The sequence below is a fragment of the Eurosta solidaginis genome, chromosome 1 (assembly GCF_040869045.1).
Source record: "Eurosta solidaginis isolate ZX-2024a chromosome 1, ASM4086904v1, whole genome shotgun sequence".
NCBI lineage: Eukaryota > Metazoa > Arthropoda > Insecta > Diptera > Tephritidae > Eurosta > Eurosta solidaginis.
In genome coordinates this window covers 14,383,034-14,402,987 of record NC_090319.1, presented here as the reverse complement: position 1 = coordinate 14,402,987, position 19,954 = coordinate 14,383,034, and the positions used below count along the sequence as shown (strand labels likewise).

Genomic DNA, 19,954 nt, shown 5'->3' with positions numbered 1-19,954 from the left:
CACCGACATCTAATACAAATCGAGTAACTTCTCCAGAACCTGTGGTATCAACCAGTAAAGGAGTCGTTTCACCATGGCAGATTTTACCATTGCCAAAGATTAGAAAGCCAGTTGCTACCGGAAGAGGAAGAAAGTCAAAAGCTACAGTATTAACAAAATCACAATATAAGAATCAGTTGGAAGAAAGCTTTCGGAAGATCTGGGAAAAAGTGAAGCCAAAATTAAAAAGAAAAGGAACCTTCAAAAAACCAGCAGCGAAAGCTAGAAACGATGAATGTGAAGAATTAACCAGTGACTCCGAAGTAAGCGTCATCTACTCAGAATCGAACCAAGGGGATTTTGTTGAAATGCCTCCAGACGGAGCAATTTGCTCCTTTTGAAAAGAATCCGATTTTTAGAATCCAATTTTTAATTTATTATTAATAGTTTTTAAGCAATTTTGATATTTCCAATAACTTATTCATTTTTAGTATCAACGAGCCAAGGAGGAATTTTATTTTATCTTTTGAGAAGCTATTTATCTTTTATTAATAAAATTGGTAAATTTTAAAAGAAGTTATTTAATATTTTCTTTAGTAAAACTGATCTGGCTATTATTCGGGTTAAATGGTATATTATACCAAATTAGCATACGTTTGCGTACCACATTACCCGCCAATTTTTGGGGGAAGCGGCATTTCGGGCTCACCCGAATTTCGTCTTATAAATCGTAAACTGTTGGTGGTATACAACTTTTGATAAAGTACGCTATAGATGATATTTTACCAAACAAAATGTGATGAAAAAGAGGTGAATTGGACTTTTGGTTACGCCAAAATTACCCAAAAACTAAACGCTATACCACAAATGCCGCAGTTCCTCTATTTTGAAGATATTTCTAAGGTTCCTCCAGAAGTTTTTTTGAAATCTACTTCTACTATCAAAAGAGCTGACCCTACATACGCATTTTCTAATTTATGTGCAATCGTTGCAGATCTAATGTGCTTGCCACACTCTTCAGCGAATGTAGAACGAATCTTTTCTAAAATAAATTTAAACAAAACAAAAATCCGAAACCGTCTGGAAACTGATACATTAAAAGGAACCATGATTCAGTTACTAGAGGTTTGTTCTTCAATGACGGCAGAACTTTGACACTCCCAAATTGAAAAATCTGGACGGGTTGCTCTTTCGAAGTAAGGAAAACGGGTAATAATTCAATCCCCTTTAGCGAAAATTGTAGTACAAAAGTACCTTTAGTAGTATATTAGTAGTGATAAAAAATTTGTAAATGGCAACAGGTTTTGGAGGAAATAATTAATTTTCTACTAAATATTTCATGAATTTATAAAGAGCTATGTTGGTTTAGAATTTTATTCAAAAATACACTATCACAATTTGTTTCAAAAACTCCCTATATGAGCATAAGTTCAATGCATTTTAACGTAAGGGGGAGTTAATGAAAATCATTCTGAGGCGTTCTTCAATCTAATTCTAAAATAGGGCGTTTTTGTGACAAATCATGAAATGGGAAGTTTTTGAAAAATGTTTTGAGATAGGACTATATTTAAAAGGCAGCCGACATGGTCTGCCAAAAAAAATGTAAAAGAAAATGGCTTATTGTCTTAGAACTTTAAATTCCGGTCTTGACTTTGACAGAAGAGTTCAGCTTTTATGCGGTCCTGCTACACAGGGAGTATTCACCTTTTTACTCTGAAATTTCGGAAAGCTCCTTTACGTTGAGTATTCATGGAAGTCTTCCGTTAATTTAGAATATTCGGAACACGTTCGTTTCATACTACCTCACGAAGTCCGAATATATCAAATAAGTATATACTACATAATATTCCAAATATAAACCGATTCCCCAAATTCTTAAATGGTGACGAATTTTCCGAACGTACGGAATGAATAAGTTAACATGCTCAATGAGTACATTTCGTTATGGCATCTCCGATATTTACTAATTACATTTTTACGTAAATCGATTTACTAGTCGAGTTTTTGACGTTGAACGATGAATTTTGAAGTGGTTTAGGCTTCGTCTGTTCATAGGTTTACGAAAGTGCACGATTCCTTGATGTCCGTACTTTTCAAAAAATTACCTATGTTCAGCCACACTAATAGATCATGGCATAGTTAATAAATTCATCATAAAATTAAAATAAATGTTCTAAGGAATTATGCACTTCAGTACTTATCGGGGATTTGTAAACTGATTGCTTCCTATTTCTACTACTAATATTTTTCGAAAAATTGCAAAGAAACAACACTGTTAACGGATGTCAATTCGTTTTGGGAGCAAAATGGCTGCAATTGTCAAAAAATTCGTCTGTCGAGCAAACCTCTTCTGATTGAATCATGAAAATGAACATTGATAGCACAACATTATTTAAAATTGAATAACTTTTCCTGTCATAATATTGAACCGCAAATAAATATGCTACAAAAATTAACGCGAAAATGTATAACTAAGAAACTAAATTGATATAGAAGGTTCAATTCGGGCTCAAAGAAAAAAAAAAAAAAAAATTATTGCTAAAATGACTGAAAACAAGTACCTTTTGTATGTAATACAAAATTTATCTTTTAAGACATTTTTGTTATTTAAAAAATAAAACGAAATGAATTGAAAACGATTTTATATGTTGATTGTGGCAACAAAAAATAAAAATCAAAAACAATTTTCAGAAAATTGCTTATAAAGTTAATATTGTTGAATGAAATCCGGCGATCTCATTTTGGTTTCCGGCGAATACAATCGTACTTCCCCTGGTAATAACCCAACTACGTCCTAACTCAACTTTGGTTGTTATTGGTTGTTGCCATAGATATGACGATTTTTGACGATTTTTTGGGCGGCGTCTGACGACTTGGAAAAAAAATATATGGCAACGCTGGTCTCGATTTTTAGAGTGTGTGTCCAAGAAGAAATCATAAGCCCCTATAAGGCGGAATAGCGTAAAGGCAGGGTCCTAAGTCAAATAGTAACAGTCAATAGTAGTTAACAAATAGTAAAAATTGCTTGGCCTTTCAAAAGCTTTTGACATACTATAACCCACCTGGACTCGAATCCACCACTGCTTTCACCAATTTCCACTAGCATTTACCGACTTGCAAAATTTACAAAGCATCCCTCGTAATAATCATTTCAGGTGTCTCTTGATATGAGTAAAGCGCCCACTTAAGTGAAACGATCCAAGAAACTATGGAAACTCGTCTAACGGTCCAACGCCACATGTTCCTTCTTCTGCTATGGGCGCTTATCCTACAGGTGGCGTTCAAACATGTCGCCGCTAGCTCATTCGACGAGACAACAAACGCAGCAGCCCGTAAAATAACGGTTAAAAACAAAGTACCAGCTTCACCGGTACCAGCTCGCGTATGTAAGTCCATTGAAGTGCGTACAATGGGTGATTTACAGTCATTACGAAATTGTGTGCGCGTAGTGGGCTATGTCAGATTTGCTTACTTACCTGCGACAATAACTGGCAACGAAACGCCCAATATTACAACTGCGGTTGAAGAGATTACCGATTATCTTTTGGTATATCGTTCGCATGGCCTACAAAGTTTAGCGCAAATATTTCCGAAACTTCAAATCATACGAGGACGTGAATTGCTATTCAATGAATTTGCATTGGCCATTTATGAGAATCGCGAACTGAGCAATTTGGGTTTGGGGTCGTTGTTACGCATACAGGCGGGTAATATACGCATCGAAAGTAATCCATCTTTATGTTATGTGGAGACGGTTAATTGGGTGCAATTATTGGGCAATAGCATGCAGCAGCATTTCTTTCATAAGGTTTGAATTATTTTCTTTATTAAGCAGATGCCCTTATATTTTGGCTCATCCCCTTTGTGTCTTCTTTTTTGCAGAACAACAGACCTAACAATCATTGCACTTTATGTGCTCGCACGGGCAATGATATTGTTATGGAGGATGAGCTACCGGAAAATTTGCGTAGTCATTGTTGGAGTTTAAATATGAGACAGCGTCGTCCTGCTACGAGCAGTCTCGTTAATTGTAGTTCTGATTGCGGTCTACGCGGCTGTGACGATATGGGAAAATGTTGTGATCATAATTGCTTAAGCGGCTGTGATGGAATGCATTGCAACTTCTGTGCGAACTTAAGTCTGGATGGACAATGTGTGGACGCTTGTCCACAGAACTATGTTTTGGTATGTTTGCTTTAAAGTACTTTTATTATTTACTATTTATGTACACAGTACTTCATCAAGAAGTGTTCTGGAATGCAAAGAAGCATTGAAAAAACTTTGCTCAAGCCGGATCATGCATTTATACTGGGTTCCGGTCACAAAGGGATAGAAGGTAACGAAAAGGCCGATGAGTTGGCAAAGGACTAGATATACGTCGCCATCTTTTTGGGAGAAATCAAAAGGAGAAAGCAGCTTCATATGATCCATCAAGCAGGAAAGGCGCGGACAAAAGCCCGGGACTGTGCAATTTCTTGAAATCACGTGCAAAGCTTACGATATTAGACTCAACAAAGTAGCTCATATATCTGAGAGGAATAGAATTAGCGATCACGATGGGCATACTAGCTGGACACTGCCTTCTGTCGTTATATGCTTATATTATGTAACAGCAGGTGTAGGAAATGTGAGCTGCAGAAAGAAACGGTTGAGCACATTCTGTTGAATTGAGAAATGGGGTGGTTTTCACGGATCATTGTTTTTTTTTTTTTTTTTTTGTGAACGCACGCAGGTCCCTGACCTTTCTGTATGCTGATGGGATTATAGTTTCTACAAGAAGCATACCACCACATGAAATATCTATACTTCAGCACCGCCTCGGTGGCCCAAACTTTTGCAAGATGTAATTTGGTAGTCGTTGAAGATATCATGATGAAATTTGTCAGGAACATTACTACTATTACTATATGTACGCTTAATAAAAATTAGCAAAATCGGGGAAGGACCACGCCCACTTTTAAAAAAAAATTTTTTTTAAAGTAAAATTTTTACAAAAAATTTAATATCCTTACAGTATATAAGTAAATTATGTCAACATTCAACTCCAGTAATGATATAGTGCAACAAAATACAAAAATAAAAGAAAATTTCAAAATGGGTGTGGCTCCGCCCTTTTTCATTTAATTTGTCTAGGATACTTTTAACGCCATAAGTCGAACAAAAATTAACCAATCCTTTTGAAATTTGGTAGGGGAGTAGATTTTACGACGTTAACTGTTTTCTGTGAAAATGGGCGAAATCGGTTGATGCCACGCCCAGTTTTTATACACAGTCGTCCGTCCGTCCGTCCGTCTGTCCGTTAACACGATAACTTGAGTAAATTTTGAGGTATCTTCATGAAATTTGGTATACATGTTCCTGGGCACTCATCTCAGATCGCTATTTAAAATGAACGATATCGGACGATAACCACGCCCAATTTTTCGATATCGAAAATTTCGAAAAATCAAAAAAGTGCGATAATTCATTACCAAATACGCGTTAAGCGATGAAACTTGGTAGGTGAGTTGAGCTTATGACGCAAAAGAGAAAACTAGTAAAATTTTGGCCATTGGGCGTGGCACCGCCCACTTTTAAATGAAGGTAATTTAGAAGTTTTGCAAGCTGTAATTTGGCAGTCGTTAAAGATATCATGATGAAATTTGGCAGGAACATAAACCTTATTACTTTATGTCTGCTTAATAAAAATTAGCAAAATCGGAGAACGACCACGCCCCCTTTTTAAAAAAATTTTTTTTTAAATTCAAATTTTAAAAGAAGAGTTAATATCTTTACAGCATATAAGTAAATTATGCCAACATTCAACTCCAGTAATGATGTGCTGCAACAAATTACAAAAATAAAAGAAAATTTCAAAATGGGCGTGGCTCCGCCCTTTTTCATTTAATTTGTCTAGGATGCTTTTAATTCCATAATTCGAACAAAAATTAACCAATCCTTGTGAAATTTGGTAGAGGCTTGGCTCCTAGGACGATAACTGTTTGTTCTGTGAAAAAGGGCGAAATCGGTTGAAGCCACGCCCAGTTTTTATACACAGTCCACCGTCTGTCCTTCCGCTCGGCCGTTAACACAATAACTTGAGCAAAAATCGATATATCTTTACTAAACTTAGCACACGTACTTATCTGAACTCACTTTATCTCGATATAAAAAATGGCCGAAATCCGACCATAACCACGCCCACTTTATCGATATCGAAAATTACGAAAAATAAAAAAATGCCATAATTCTATACCAAATACGAAAAAAGGGATGAAACATTGAAACTGGATTGGTTTATTGACGCAAAATATAACTTTGGAAAAAACTTTGTAAAATGGGTGTGACACCTACCATATTAAGTAGAAGAAAATGAAAAAGTTCTACAAGGCGAAATCAACAGCCCTTGGAATCTTGGCAGGAATACTGTTAGTGGTATTCCATATATAAATAAATTAGCAGTACGCGACAGATGATTTTCTGGATCACCTGGTCCACATTTTGGTCGATATCCCGAGAACGCCTTCACATATACATCTAAGGGCCACTCGCTTTTAAAACCCTCATTAATACCTTTAATTTGATATCCATATCGTACAAACACATTCTAGAGTCACCCCTGGCCCACCCTAATGGCGATATCTCGAAAAGGCGTCCACCCATAGACCTAATGTCCACTCCCTCTTAAAATGCTCAGTAACACCTTTCGTTTCATACCCATATCGTACAAACATTCTAGAGTCACCCCTGGCCCACCCTAATCGCGATATCTCGAAAAGGCGTCCACGTATAGACCTAATGCCCACTCCCTATTAAAATGCTCAGTAACACCTTTCGTTTGATACCCATATCGTACAAACATTCTAGAGTCACCCCTGGCCCACCCTAATGGCGGTATCTCGAAAAGGCGTCCACCTATAGACCTAATGTCCACTCCCTCTTAAAATGCTCAGTAACACCTTTCGTTTGATACCCATATCGTACAAACATTCTAGAGTCACCCCTGGCCCACCCTAATGGCGATATCTCGAAAAGGCGTCCACCTATAGACCTAATGTCCACTCCCTCTTAAAATGCTCAGTAACACCTTTCGTTTCATACCCATATCGTACAAACATTCTAGAGTCACCCCTGGCCCACCCTAATCGCGATATCTCGAAAAGGCGTCCACCTATAGACCTAATGCCCACTCTCTCTTGAAATGCTCAGTAACACCTTTCGTTTGATACCCATATCGTACAAACATTCTAGAGTCACCCTTGGTCCACCTTTATGGCGATATCTCGAAAAGGCGTCCACCTATTGAACTAAGGATTACTCCCTTTTAAAATACTCATTGCCACCTTTCGTTTGATACCCATATCGTACAAACACATTCTAGAGTTACCTCTGGCCCACCCTAATGGCGATATCTCGAAAAGGCGTCCACCTATAGACCTAATGCCTACTCCCTCTTAAAATGCTCAGTAACACCTTTCGTTTGATACCCATATCGTACAAACATTCTAGAGTCACCCCTGGCCCACCCTAATGGCGATTTCTCGAAAAGGCGTCCACCTATAGACCTAATGCCCACTCCCTCTTAAAATGCTCAGTAACACCTTTCGTTTGATACCCATATCGTACAAACACATTCTAGAGTCACCCCTGCCCACCCTAATGACGATATCTCGAAAAGGCGTCCACCTATAGACCTCATGCCCACTCCCTCTTAAAATGCTCAGTAACACCTTTCGTTTGATACCCATATCGTACACACATTCTAGAGTCGCCCTTGGTCCACCTTTATGGCGATATCTCGAAAAGGCGTCCACCTATAGAACTAATGATTACTCCCTTTTAAAATACTCATTACCATCTTTCATTTGATACCCATATCATACAAACACATTCTAGAGTCACCCCTGGCCCACCCTAATGGCGACATTTCGAAAAGGCGTCCACCTATAGACCTAATGCCCACTCCCTCTTAAAATGCTCAGTAACACTTTTCGTTTGATACCCATATCGTACAAACATTCTAGAGTCACCCCTGGCCCACCCTAATGGCGATATCTCGAAAAGACGTCCACCTATAGACCTAATGCCCACTCCCTCTTAAAATGCTCAGTAACACCATTCATTTGACTCCCATATCGTACAAACACATTCTAGAGACACCCCTGGTCCACCTTTATGGCGATATCTCGAAACGGCGTCGACCTATGGAACTAAGGATCACTCCTTTTCAAAATACTCATTAACAGCTTTCATTCGATACCCATATCGTACAAACATATTCTAGAGTCACCCCTGGTCCACCTTTATGGCGATTTCTCGAAAAGGCGTTCACCTATAGAACTAAAGCCCATTCCCTTTTAAAATACTCATTACCACCTTTCATTTGATACCCATATCGTACAAACACATTCTAGAGTCACCCCTAGTCCACCTTAATGGCGATATCTCGAAAAGGCGTCCACCGATAGACCTAAGGCCCACTCCCTCTTAAAATGCTCAGTAACACCTTTCATTTGATACCCATATCGTACAAACAAATTCTAGAGTCAGCCCTGGTCCACCTTTATGGCGATATCCCTAAATGGCGTCCATCAATAGAACTATGACCTACTCTCTCTTAAAATACTCTTTAATACCTTCCATTTGATACACATGTCATACAACCACATTCCAGGGTTACCCTAGGTCCATTTTCCTACATGGTGATTTCCCTTATTTTGTCTCCATAGCTCTCAACTGAGTATGTAATGTTCGGTTACACCCGAACTTAGCCTTCCTTACTTGTTTTTATTTACTTTTCCGTTCAAACGACTTTCTGATTCTATTGAGATTGTCAGAACTGTTTGGTCGCTTTATTTCTGGAAAAACTTTGTCATCTTTGGGGCTTTAGATTTCAAGAGGGGCCTTGTAGCCAAGCAGAAAAAAAATGCGGTGAGATAACTTGTTAGCCCAATGCTTGGTTTTCAGTTGGTCAAATTTGACCACAAACTTGCCCATATCAACGAAAACGGCTTGCCATACAACGGCAAATACTTTTGCAGTCCGTTTTGACTACCAAGTACCAAGTGATAATAAAATTGACCAATAAATGAAAATGGCTTTTGCCAAATGGTGTGGCAAATTTTACATTCCAATATCATTTGCTAAGACGTTAGCAATCTACTTTCGTTTGCCAATAGGCGTCTCATTAATAATAATATCACAGCATGTGCAGGGCCGCCTCAAGAGAATTTAGGGCCCTAGGCGAGTTATTATTTGCGGCACCGTTCTCCAGTATTTATAGAAAGAAATGGGAGATCAGAAATATTATATTCAAACTTAGTGTCAATAAAACAAAAAAATATTTCTTTTGCATATTAAATATATTGTTTTTGTTTAACAAAAGAACGAAAATATAACACACAAAAGTATTTTTAATTATCTTCGAGTTTACTAAAACTTCATTTTCCGCGCCTTCAGCTCAGAGAAAATTTATATATTTTTACTTAAGTCTAGTTTTTGCGCAATTTCCTGCTCCATTGAGAGCAATGCTAAACCGACAAGCCTTTCTTGAGTCAAGACCGAACGCAAGTACGTTTTGATTAATTTCAGTTTCGAAAAGCTGCCCTCGCCACTCGCAACCGACATTGGTATCGTCAACAAAATACTAAATTGGGCATGAGACCAGATTAGTTGTATTGTAAAATATAACTAAGGTGAAAATTAAATTTTTTTAATGAAACTAAATATAGGGCCCCTACAAAATTTCTTTTTTTTTTTTTTGCAAAAAAGATTTTTAATACAAAAGTGTTTATCGAATTTGGTGCCCCCTAGAACTTGGTGCCCTAGGCGGTCGCGTAGTTCGCGTATATGGTAGAGCCGGCCCTGAGCATCTGAAACAACGTGAAATGATAAAACAGGTTGTGAAATAAATGAATGCAAAATTTTAGCTATGGTTTGACTGCACAAATCACACACAAGATTGCGCAATACACATGTAAACAAAAGATCAGCTGTTTTTTATGGGCAATTTTTACGTCATTTTCCTTTAGCTTTTGTTTTTTTCTCTCTTTCTTTCATTCGCTCAAGCAGTCAAGTGTGACGTATTTGCGCAGAACGAAGCAATTTTGAACTCGTGAATGCACAATCTTCTGTGTGTGATTTGTGGTTTGACTGCGGCCTGCTTTATCGACTGTGTGTCAGTTATGTGCAAGGCGAATCTATACAGGTGGTGGCAAAACGAATTCAATCAAATCGCCGTGCAGATGAATGTCAAGTCAAAAGAAAATTTTCATAGAATTCGATTAACTGACATTTTGTTGTACAAGGCTTTGTATGGAAAATTATCAAGAGGAAGCAATCAGCTGATGGGATAACACCACCTGTAATGAATTTGCCTTGGTTATGTGTGAAAACGTGTTTGATCCCAACTGATCAGTGGGTCAGTTTGAGGTAATTTTTAATGTTGTTCACTTTGACATAATAAAAACCAAGCATAAGATAGCAGCAGCAAATGAATCATCACTAATACTGAATTTTGAACTTAAATTTTTTTTTTGTGAATTCCTACAAGTGAAAAATCTTTTCATTCTTCCATTATCTCAAGTACCTGTCAAATAAGTTGACAGGGAGAACGGTTGTCGCAAGTGGTCCGTGAGCGGAACAAAGGTTGGTGTGTTTGCTCGCAGTAAATGAATTTAGGTTAGGTTAGGTTGAACTGGCCGGTCCATGAGGACCTCACATAGACTGATTAAGTCCGTAGTGTTACCAGAAGTTTGTTTTAACGACAAAACTGAAAAGCCCTATCAAAAACCAGGACCTATGTTATAAAATAACTCCGTCCTCTTGGCAAATACTAGAAGCTTCCTAGGACTTAAGCCACTTGCTGCTCTAGATCTGACAGCTGTATCACTCCTAATAGCTGGGGTCTTAGCCTGGCAAGTGCAGGGCACGAGCACAGAACGTGCTCGATCGTTTCCTTTTCCAACCCGCACTTCCCACATATGCTATCACTGGCCAAGCCTAATTTAAAGGCATGTGACGCCAGAAGGCAGTGTCCAGTCAGAATACCCGTTATCAGTCTACAGTCCTCTTTTTTTAATGATAGAAGCAACTTTGTTAGTCTAAGGTTGTAAGACCTACACATAATCTTCAACACTTTACAGCCCCGCGCTTGAACCCACGCCTTTCCCGCTTGGTGGATCATGTGCACCTCTCGCCTTCGTTTAATCTCGCCCAGTCTAATTGGGACGTCTATAGAGCAAGCTTCAAGGGATGCGCCCTTTTTAGCTAGTTCATCCGCTTTTTCACTCCCATCTATTCCCATATGACCTGGGACCCAATATAGATGTATGCTTTTCGCTGTCCCGATTCTCTCCAGAGACTGCTTACACTCTAACACGCATTTAGATGCTGTGCTATGCGACATTATTGCCTTAATTTGCTTGAATCTCAATATAAAATTTAACACGGTTGCAGCTTAAGCTATAAATGAATTTAATTAACAGTGATTTAACAGAGGACCGAGGCTTTTTGCTATTCGCCACTTGTATTCACAATGATATATGGCTTATGTGCTATATGAGTTCATGCTTCTTTTTTAATATGTTTGTCATTCAGCATCAAAAACGTCACTGCATAACCTCAACAAAGTGTCACCAAACGGCTGGGATACCACATGCTGGAGTGTGTGTGGAAAGCTGTCCAAAATATCACTTGATCACACGTACAAACGGAGAACTTTATTGTAGATTGGTTTGCAGTGGACATTTTGTAATTCATACAGCGCTCGACGTTGAAAGCTTAACAGGATGTGCTACCATAAACGGTACACTAACCATTGAATTAACCGATATCAAGGGTAAGTAGCCCGTTAAATATATAAAAATTGCATTTTGATTTTTTAAATAAGTCATTATTGATGTTCTATACAAACTCATTTGTTTTCAGTCAAAATTACGGACTTGGAAAATGCTTTCAAAAAAGTCACCGAAATCACTGGTTATCTTAAGGTGGTTAATTCACCACAATTGGTTACTTTGCACTTTCTACCCAATTTAATTTCCATATGTGGTCAGCGATTGGTTGATGATTTGTAAGTTTTTTGCTAAAAAAGGAATTGTGATTGATTTTGATTACGTCGAATTTTTATGTCAAAGGCTATAATTTCGAAGCATCAATAAATAAATAAATAAATACAAGATGGAATAACATCCGAAGAGAAGAGAGAGGGGGGCGCGGGAGTTTCATAAATTTTGCTTTACTTTTATAAAAGCGGTATTCATGTATAAATTGCCGTGTATCGTGAATTGCCAAAATTAAGTATTGAAAATATGAATATTTGTTTTCTTTGGATATTTCATTTTTCTTCTGTAAAGTATTTGAAAAATAAAATTTCTCGAGGGTGGCCCTTATTTCCCCTCCCCCCCGTAGATTCGCGCCTGCCCCAAACCCCATCTCCAACGTCAACGGAGCTAACCGCGCACATCTAAAGTTGTATAAAAATTGTGTGCAGTTCGATGTATTTTTGGATTAAAAAGCGATATACCCTTCTAAATACTTCTGCACTTGTTTGGCCTTAATAAAATCTAGTTACAGGTAAATGTGTTTTTAATTCAAATGTTAGATTTTTTATGCCGCATGTTTTATTCTACTTATAATACTACTACTTTTCAATATTAAATTTTTTAAAAAGCTTGCAAACGAAAAGATATATCATTTTTTCATGGCGTATCGCGTCAGAAATTTTTTAGCAATATATAAGGTTGTGTTTTTGTCAAAGTTTAATAACAAAAACAGCTGCGCATACCCGCGATTTTTTGAGTGGTGATCAATTTTGTAAGAGACTGATACGCCTATTGACAAAAGGTGGCAACCTTGTGAAAACATCCTCAGTGGCAACACCTAGGTGAAAAGTATTGTATAATATGTAAGATATGTAATATTATATCGATGTACCCAATTTGATTCAAATCGGTTAAGCCGTTTCCGAGATGGTAGTCGATATACAAAGAAATATAAAAAAGAAGGTGAGGTGGAACCCCTAAGTGGCAACCATACTTAAAAGCATCAATAAAAATGCGGAGCAAAATACCTTTCCTTTGTTACCCATATTGACATACATATCTCACGCAATGCCAAAAAATAACCCCGGGTCCCTCCGAAACCGGGGGCTCGATCCATAGCAATTCTGCGCGGAACATCGTGAATTTACTGTCAAATATTTCCTTTCATAACAATGAAGTGTGACAACTACTTTTTTTTAACAGAAATAACTGCTGTTTTAGTTTTGGCCAGCTAGATTGATCAAATACCCCACCGTGCGGCATCTGCAAGGATGTTGAGTATCCACTGAGAAGCTTTTCATGTCTGAAATACACTCGGAGTGCTTGGCAAATCCATGCCTAGGCGGGACCCGCTTAGAAAATTGTTTTCTTATTAAAACAACATGTTCCTAGTTTTTTGATCATGAAATCATGGTCATTTGGTGTCAAATGTGTTTCGATTACGTCACATAACTTAATCGAAATAAAAAAGCAATGTGTGATGAAAACCCAAGCAAAATTCTTGTGTTCATTTCTTTTACAACCCGTTTAAATATTTCCTCATGTTTTACACGCTGGGGTATTATTTGTTTAACGTACGACAATTGGCAAACGAAAATAAATTGCCGACATGTTAGCGAATAAAATTTGAATGTAAAATTTGCCAAAACGTTAGACAATCGCCCCTTTAACCAATTTAATAGCCAAAACGAATCTGACATTGTACGACAAGCCTTTTTCATTGATATGACGAAATTTGCGGTCAACCAAACCAAGCATAATTGTGGTGCTATTGGTCGGCGCACACTGCTTTATCGACTACTAAGTCTGTTATTTTATATGATACGAACGCATTTACCATCAAATGACTATCGTGTCAATTTAGGACATTTTTTATGTCAGTCTGTTTGCCCTAATCACAATCACAATTGTTTCTACTATATACTATTCCCCTCATTCGCATATTTATTGTTTTTTAATTTATTTTTCAGGTACGCATTATATGTTGTCAATAACTATTATTTAACGGAACTGTGGACTCCGAATCAAAAAGTTGCCATTCGGAATGGTAGCATTTATTTTCATCTTAATCCACGTTTGTGTTTAAATAAAATTCATGCTCTTCAAGATTCCATAAAAGAAGCGAAGCCGCTGAATAACATAAATATTTCACCACACTCCAATGGTGAACGGGTGGTTTGTAAGTATACCAATAGATCTTATTTTGTATTATATGTAGCTTTTAACTATGGTGAGATATCTGTTTCCAATTGTAAACTATAGCAACGTCAAATTATACTCATACCATATATGCCAAAAATGTCTTTTGCATGACTTTTTGCATGCAAAATCGCACACAAATGGGTAATCTAAAGAAGATACGAAGGAAGGAAGCACCAAATCTAAACATCGTCCAGCATGTTAAGGGCTTAAGAATATTAACCCTGTAAAAATGCCTGTCGTATGAGGCGACTAAACCCCAAATCCCATATGCGGGTTTTACGGAAATCTTGGGATCCACCACGCTAAAACCCCTACAAATGACAAAACCTATCATCAAGCCATGCCCCTTTGTGAACGTTTTACCTACTTACTTACTTACTTACTTAATTGGCGTTTAACCGTCTAAACGGTTATGGCCGTCCAACAAGGCGCGCCAGTCGCTCCTTCGCTCCGCCAACCGGCGCCAATTGGTCACACCAAGGGAGTTTAAATCGTTTTCCACCTGGTTCTTCCAACGGAGTGGGGGCCGCCCTCTACCTCTGCTTCCATAGGCGGGTTCCGATAGAAACACTTTCTTGGCCGGAGCATCATCTTTCATTCGCATAACATGGCCTAGCCAGCGCAGCCGCTGCGTTTTAATTCGCTGGACTATGTTGATGTCTGCGTATAGCTCGTACAGCTCATCATTAAATCTTCTTCGGTACTCGCCATCGCCAACGCGTAGAGGTCCATAAATCTTTCGAAGAACTTTTCTCTCGAACACTCCCAAAGCCGCTTCATCTGCTGTTGTCATGGTCCATGCTTCTGCCCCATATAGCAGGACGGGTACGATAAGTGACTTGTAGAGTATGATTTTCGTTCGGCGAGAGAGGACTTTACTTTTCAATTGCCTACCTAGCCCAAAGTAGCATTTATTGGCAAGATTGATTCTTCCCGGATTTCAGTGCTGATGTTGTTGCTAGTGTTGATGCTGGTTCCCAAATAAACGAAGTCTTTTACTATTTCGAAATTATGGCTGCCAACAGTAGCGTGGTTGTCAAGGCGCATATGCGATGACTCTTTGCTCGATGACAGCAGGTACTTCGTTTTGTCCTCATTCACCATCAAACCCATCTTTACCGCTTCTTTTTCCAGTTTGGAGTAAGGAGAACTAACAGCGCGGGTGTTTAGGCCGATGATATCAATGTCATCAGCATATGCCAGTAATTGCACGCTTTTATAGTATATTGTTCCAGTGCGGTTAAGTTCTGCAGCTAGTATAATTTTCTCCAGCATCAAATTAAAGAAATCGCACGATAGGGGGTCACCCTGTCTGAAACCTCGTTTAGTTTCGAACGGCTCGGAGAGGTCCTTCCCAATTCTGACTGAGCTGATGGTGTTGCTCAACGTCATTTTGCACAGCCGTATAAGTTTTGCGGGGAAACCAAATTCAGACATAGCGGCATATAGGCAGCTCCTTTTCGTGCTGTCGAAGGCGGCTTTAAAGTCGACGAAGAGGTGATGTGTGTCGATTCTCTTTTCATGGGTTTTTTCCAAGACTTGGAGCATTGTGAAAATGAAAATCTGGTCGATGGTAGATTTACCAGGTCTGAAGCCGCACTGATAAGGTCCAATCAGCTGGTTCACGGTGGGCTTCAATCTTTCGCACAATACACTTGAAAGGACCTTATATGCGATATTAAGAAGGCTGATTCCACGATAGTTGGTGCATTTTGCAGTATCCCCCTTCTTGTGGACTGGGCAAAGAACACTTAGATTCCAACCGTCGGGCATGCTTTCGTCCGCCCATATTTTGCTAAGAAGCTGCTGCATGCGCCTTACCAACTCCTCGCCGCCGAACTTGAATAGCTCCGCAGGCAATCCATCAGCGCCCACGGCCTTGTTGTTTTTCAATCTGGTTATTGCTATTCTAACTTCGTCATAATGGGGTGGGGGGACATATATTCCATCATCATCGATTGCGGAATCGGGTTCTTCATCTCTGCGCGGTGAATTGCTGCCTCCATTTAGGAGAGCAGAGAAGTTTTACGGACTACAATTTGATTCCATGTATGTTCCTGATATCTCTTGAAATTAAAAAAAAAAAATAGCCCACGCCGGCTGATTAATATGCTCGTCATCAGTGCCATACAGGAAATGTAAATGCCGCGCCAGAAAAGGAGGGCAATAGAGCTTTGCGCCGTCTAAAACAGTGGCCAGGTCAGCGCCATGGTGTTGGTTTCGTGCTGGAAAGGACACTACTCTGTGAAGTATTGGCGTTCACGTTTTTCACCCCTGGGCTCGATCTCTATATTTTTATTCATAACGTTAACTGAAATAAAATTACACAACCGTGCGTTTCAAAAAAATGTTAGGAATAAAGAATTAAAAATCTGCGTACAATTTTTTGAGAAATTGTCTGCGAAGTAACCTTGGCGCAGCCAATATCCCTTGATTAGAATTGTTCTAGTCTTTTTTGCCTGGAAACAGTGTACTGGCCTTTATTTGAGTATTTTTAAAAACAAATTTCTTACATGCGACTTTCAGGTGACAGCTTTCTCCAGGAACTCAATGCAACAGTTGAAGATAAGAATTCAACAGCAGCGCGCATTAAGATAGATGTTTTCACCAAGGAAAATATTCATATAATACTTGGTTATGTCTATTTCTTTAAGGAATCGCCAATACAAAATGCTTCACTCTACGATGGACGGCATGGATGCGGACATGATAAGTAAATACACACTTTAAATGTGCTTGATTAAGAAGAGGGAGGGAGGTTGGGAGGGATAAGGAAATGAAAAGGGACTTGATGAGAAGAAGGAAGGAAAACCACAAACCTTTAATAATATAAATGGTTCACTATTTCTAAAAGCATATGAATATGCATTCACTAAATTTATTGAATATTTGCTGGAGTGATCCCATACATAAGGGAAACGAATATGAATAGGAAAATAAGATGGGATCTTTTTTAAAATAGACGTATACTGGACAGAATTAGGCACATGAGTCTTATGGAAGAAGTAATAGTCAACTATTGCAAAGTGCATAGTGCCACTCCCCTTCCAAGAAGAAATTCAAAACCGTAATATCTTTGTAGATATATATGAGGATTATGAGATTAGCAGGAGCAGGGAGCAAAACGGATTGAAAAAGAGATAGTGGAAGGGGAAAAAAAGTAGATGGGAAAAAATGAAAGAAAATCGTTAAGGAGAAAGAATGTGGGAGGAATATGTAATATAAAACGGAATAAAGAAGAGAAGGAAGAATAGGGATCAAGAACAATGCTACCTTATAGCACTCAGATTACATATATCCCTCGAACAAGGAAGCAAAAGATGACGTTTGGAAAATCATTAACCAAGTACTTATACATTGTTTATTCATCTTTTTCTAGCTGGCGCATGGAAGTCAACCCAACACAAAATATTCGTTTCATCATCACAAAGCTAAAGCCCTATACACAATATGCTTACTTCGTGAAAACCCTAACCATGGCCGATTATCATATACGAGCGGATGCCTATTCTAAAATTCAATATTTTACTACGCTACCCAGAAAGCCGGGCCCAGTAAGAAAAGTCTATTATACGCCTATTGACGCTGAAACATTAGTAAGTGCATATAAAATATGTATGTATAATTCTTGTTTTTCTCTAGGTCAAATTTGACCACAAACTGGGTCATATCAATAAAACCGCTTGTCATCAAAGGAGAAATACAATACCATGCGTGACAATAAAATTGAAAACGAGAATTGCCCAACGATATTGCAAATTTGGCCTTAAAACTCATATGCCAACATGTTCAAATTTTTTTTTTCGTTTGACAACTGGCGTCACATTAATTTATAATGCCACAGCAATGAAAACAACAGGAAACAATGAAATGTGTTGTGAGATAAATAAGCACACATTTTGGCTTGGGTTTCGACCACACACTACGTTAGCCTCTTTGACCTCTAATGACATGAGGGTCAGTTTAAGGCAGTTTTTTTTGCTAGTCATTTTGACCTCATGAAAACAAAGCATACAATTATTTAGAGTTTTATTATACTCAGTTGAGCAGAGCTCACAGAGTATATTAAGTTTGATTGGATAACGGTTGGTTGTACATATATAAAGGAATCGAGATAGATATAGACTTCCATATATCAAAATAATCAAGATCGAAAAAAAATTTGATTGAGCCATGTCCGTCCGTCCGTCCGTTAAACGATAACTTGAGTAAATTTTGAGGTATCTTGATGAAATTTGGTATGTAGGTTCCTGAGCACTCATCTCAGATCGCTATTTAAAAAGAACGATATCGGACTATAACCACGCCCACTTTTTCGATATCGAAAATTTCGAGAAACCGAAAAAGTGCGATAATTCATTACCAAATACAGATAAAGCGACGAAACTTGGTAAATGAGTTGAATTTATGACGCAGAATAGAAAATTAGTAAAATTTTGGACAATCGGCGTGGCACCGCCCACTTTTAAAAGAAGGTAATTTAAAATTTTGCAAGCTGTAATTTGTTAGTCGTTGAAGATATCATGATGAAATTTGGCAGGGATGTTACTCCTATTACTATATGTACGCCTAATAAAAATTAGCAAAATCGGAGAAGGACCACGCCCACTTTTAAAAAAAAAATTTTTTTAAAGTAAAATTTTAACAAAAAATTTAATTTATTTACAGTATATAAGTAAATTATGTCAACATTCAACTCCAGTAATGATATGGTGCAACAAAATACAAAAATAAAAGAAATTTTCAAAATGGGCGTGGCTCCGCCCTTTTTCATTTAATTTGTCTACGATACTTTTAACGCCATAAGTCGAACAAAAATTAACCAATCCTTTTGAAATTTGGTAGGGGCATAGATTTTATGATGTTAACTGTTTTCTGTGAAAAGGGGCGAAATCGGTTGATGCCACGCCCAGTTTTTATACACAGTCGTTCGTCTGTCCTTCCGCATGGCCGTTAACACGATAACTTGAGCAAAAATCGACATATCTTTAATGAACTTAGTTCACGTACTTACTTGAACTCACTTTATCTTGGTATGAAAAATGAACGAAATCCGACAATGACCACGCCCACTTTTTCGATATCGAAAATTACGAAAAATGAAAAAAATGCCATAATTCTATACCAAATACGAAAAAAGGGATGAAACATGGTGAGGTAATTGGATTGGTTTATTGACGCGAAATATAACTTTAGAAAAAACTATATAAAATGGTTGTGACACCTACCATATTAAGTAGAAGAAAATGAAAAAGTTCTGCAGGGCGAAATAAAAACCCTTAAAGTCTTTACAGGTATTACATATATAAAAAAATTAGCGGTATCCAACAGATGATGTTCTGGGTCACCCCGGTCCACATTTTGGTCGATATCTGGAAAACGCCTTCACATATACAACTACCACCACTCCCTTTTAAAACTCTCATTAATACCTTTAATTTGATACCCATATCGTACAAACACATTCTAGAGTCACCCCTGGTCCACCTTTATGGCGATATCTCGAAAAGGCGTCCACCTATAGAACTAAGGCCCCCTCCCTTTTAAAATACTCATTAACACCTTTCGTTTGCACAAACGAATTCTAGAGTCACCCCTGGTCCACCTTTATGGCGATATCTCGAAAAGGCGACCACCTATACAACAACCACCACTCCCTTTTAAAACTCTCATTAATACCTTTAATTTGATACCCATATTGTACAAACAAATTCTAGGGTCACCCCTGGTCCACCTTTATGCCGATATCT

At 38.1% G+C, this 19,954-nt stretch overlaps 2 protein-coding genes across 2 annotated transcripts in view; one reads left to right on the top strand and one right to left on the bottom strand.

Annotated features, from left to right (window-relative positions):
- The window catches only part of LOC137249585 (dipeptidase 1), a 704,181-nt gene that overhangs the window by 572,460 nt on the left and 111,767 nt on the right, over window positions 1-19,954 (bottom strand). The gene's annotated exons all lie outside the window — the stretch shown is intronic.
- Sdr (Secreted decoy of InR) overlaps window positions 1-19,954 on the top strand; it is a 40,068-nt gene that overhangs the window by 15,730 nt on the left and 4,384 nt on the right. The window contains 7 exon segments of the mRNA XM_067781123.1: window positions 3,135-3,787; window positions 3,862-4,164; window positions 11,557-11,797; window positions 11,887-12,031; window positions 13,973-14,181; window positions 16,731-16,917; window positions 17,584-17,800. Of these exon segments, the coding sequence (XP_067637224.1) occupies window positions 3,188-3,787; window positions 3,862-4,164; window positions 11,557-11,797; window positions 11,887-12,031; window positions 13,973-14,181; window positions 16,731-16,917; window positions 17,584-17,800 (1,902 nt within the window). The 5' untranslated portion in view covers window positions 3,135-3,187.